This window comes from Lipotes vexillifer, unplaced genomic scaffold (assembly GCF_000442215.2).
Source record: "Lipotes vexillifer unplaced genomic scaffold, Lipotes_vexillifer_v1.1 scaffold639, whole genome shotgun sequence".
Classification (NCBI taxonomy): Eukaryota; Metazoa; Chordata; class Mammalia; order Artiodactyla; family Lipotidae; genus Lipotes; species Lipotes vexillifer.
Window position 1 is genome coordinate 3,818,064 of NW_006786377.1, and position 3,049 is coordinate 3,821,112.

General features: G+C 60.8%; 1 protein-coding gene across 1 annotated transcript in view; it reads left to right on the plus strand.

Moving 5' to 3' along the window:
* The window catches only part of ZC3H12D (zinc finger CCCH-type containing 12D), a 25,470-nt gene extending 23,027 nt beyond the window's left edge, over nt 1–2,443 (plus strand). Inside the window, exons 4-5 of the mRNA XM_007458770.1 lie at nt 469–575; nt 1,743–2,443. Coding sequence (XP_007458832.1) covers nt 469–575; nt 1,743–2,443 — 808 coding nt within the window. The remainder of the gene's footprint in view (nt 1–468; nt 576–1,742) is intronic.
* Nucleotides 2,444–3,049: the final 606 nt, after the last annotated feature.

Below are 3,049 nucleotides of genomic sequence, written 5' to 3' on the forward strand. Positions count from 1 at the left end.
CCGCCCCCGCTCCCCCAAGGTCTCCAGCCTTCTCTTGAGGACACTGGAATGCAGCTTAGAGTCGCTTTCAGACTAGGCCCCAGGGGGGGCCTAGTGCAATTATGCTTCAACTTTAGTGGATAAAAATGATCTGGGAAGTCGTTAAAATGCAGATTCCTGAACAACTTGAGGTTCTGATTAAGCAGGTCTGGTGTGAAGCCCGGAGCCTGCATGTTTCCAGGAGTTGCTCAGTGATTCTGGTATTGCTGACTCAGCAGGAGAAAAACTTGGACAAGGCCCAGGGGCTGCTGTCCTGGGATCTGTCAGTGCTGTGCTCTGTGCGGGTCAGTGTGGAGGAAGGTTGTACTGCTGTAACACGCTGTGACAACCCCTGGGTGGGAGAAAGAGTCCTGGACGGAAAGAGTCCTGGTGCTGCCAGCGGCGAGTCTCTGTGGGCCTTGCAGTCACTCCCCTGTGCTTGTTTTCCAGGTTCATGCCTCCTGATGACCCCCTGGGCCGTCGGGGACCCACCCTGAGCAACTTCCTGAGCAGGAAGCCAAAGCCCCCAGAGCCGTCCTGGCAACACTGCCCCTATGGTGGGTAGCGCCCCACGCCTAGTGGGCCCTGTTCAGGTCAGAAGTGCTGGCTGGGTGGTCAGCAGCCTGGGTTCTAGCCCGGGTTCTGCCCTTAATCAGCTGTGTGACCCTGGGGAGGTAACTTAACCTCTCTGGATGGCAGTTTCCTGACAGGGTTATTGTAATGATAAACTGCCACCCTGGACCCCTGTTGCATGCGGTTTGTGAGGGCTGGATGCAGGGGTCACACACAGGGCAAAGTCATATCCAGGGAGGAGGGATGCTGTGTGCACCCCACGCTCTCCTTTCTCAGTCCCTCCCCTGGCACCTTGTGCCCACATCCTGCCCCACAGTCTTACCTAAACCCCTACCTACCCTTAGGGACTTTGGTTGGTGCTATCCATTAAGAATTAAGGATTCTATCCCAGAGCCCTCCAGGGACGCTAGCTTTCTAGCCAGCTCTTTCACTAGCTTGCTTTGGGCAAGTTATTTAATGTCCCCAGGCCTCGTTTTTTGTGCCTATAAAAGTTTAAGATGCCGTAAGTGATACTCAGAGTCATTTCTTGTTAGAATTAAGGTGATCACACACACACACACACACACACACACACACACACACACACATTGAGGTGGCCCATCCTGTTCCCTTCCACTCTCAGAAGGGCCCTGGTTTGGATGATAAATTATTTGATCACCTCTGTTAAAACAGTCTGTAAGGGGAGGGCAATGAATAGCACAAGGGATGTGGACAATGGGGTAAACTGAGTCAGCACTGGAGGCACAATCCTCTGTCATGAGCACCCACTCCCAAGCCCCCGCCACTAGGTTGGCCCGATCCACAGCGTCTCTGGGGAAGTGGAGGCTGAAGGTCATTGCATCCAGAGATTTGATCTCAGTCCCTGGTCATGCGAGCTTCCAGACAACAGTCCCCCTGTGCTGGGTGGGTAGCACTGGGGTACAAGTACCATGAGGAGTAGGGTGCTGTACCCTCATTCGTCCCGTCTGTGCCCCGGGGCACTTCTCCTCACCTCGTCCCGCCCTAAACCTGACAAGTCTGCAGCAGGCCCGGGGGCCTTCCCGGAGGGATCTTCATCGAGAAAGGCCGCGCAGGGCGGGCACTGCCCGGACCACACCGGGCCTCCCCACCCAAGGTCTCTCACCAGGAGCCCTCTGCCCCGCCCCTTCCAGGCAAGAAGTGCACCTACGGCATCAAGTGCAAGTTCTACCACCCGGAGAGGCCGCGCCACGCGCAGCTGGCTGTGGCCGATGAGCTCCGCGCGCAGACGCTGGCCTGGCGGGACGCGGGCTGCGAGGAGGCGCAGCGGGGGAGCGCGCGGGCGGCCGACGTGGAGACTCTCGGAGGCGGCTTCTCGCGGCTCGTCCTCGGCGACGACCCGGGGCCCTTCTGCGCGCCCCCTCGGGGCCCCGGCAGCGGCCGCGCGCCCAGGCCGCCCTGTCCCGACTGGGTGGCGCCCGGGCCCGCGCCGTCCCCGCCAGCGCCGCCCGGCCTCCAGAGCCCCCGGAGCCCGCCGGGCCTACGGGGTGGGTACCGCCCCGGCGCCCAGCAGAGTGACCGGCGCCCCCCGCGCCGGCAGCCCGCCGACCCGTGGGCCCTTCCTCCAGCGGCCGGCTGGCTCCCGGGCCGCTCGGCCTGGGGGGGGTCGCGCTGGGATGAAGACGCCCTCGGGGGGGCTTCGGGGTCCGTGCCCCAGGCTGCCGCCCCCGAGGTGGACTTGCGTGCCAGGGCGCGCACCGTGCTCTGCGGCACCTTCCCGCCCCACCAGGTGGACAGCGTCATGGCCCTGTTCCCCGAGCTCTCCGACATCGCCAGGCTCATCCTCCTTATCCAGAGATTCCAGAGGTCCGGTGCGCCCGTGGGGAAGCCCTGAGGAGCTCGTCGAGGTCACCACATGTGATGTCCCAGGCTTGCCTTGCGACCCCACTGGGCTGGTGGCCGTGGTCAGCTTGCACCTGGGCTGGCCCACCCTGTGGCGCCCCCTTTCCTGTAAAGATGGTCCGTTCCCTGGAGGAGGCCAGCTTCCTCACCCTCTGCGGTGCCCACGGTGGCACTTGGTGACCTTCCCTGACCACACAGGGGCTGCTGCTGGAGGTCCGTGTTCTGCAGAATAAGGTTGCCTTCCGCAGAGGGAGTGGTTTCTCGTGCCTGAGGACTGCAAAGGCCCACTAGGGCTCCAGGGGGTTGTCCAGAACACTCCAGGGCTGTTTTGGTCCAGCTGCAACTGGGAGCCACAAGTGGGTCCCAAGATCAATTTAGTGGGTGACACTCGAAATAGAGTGGAAGAGAGACACACCCCACATAATCAGGCTAGGTGGGAAACTCTCCTTTGTTAGCTACGGGTGTGCCTGTATGCCCTTGGCAGCCATGGCCAAAAGGTGGAAAACTGGCAAATGGCCTTGAATTTCATTACATCAAATCACGTTAGAAATAGGTAGTCAGTTGGCCAGTGCAGATGTTGGCATCAGGAGGTTTTCAC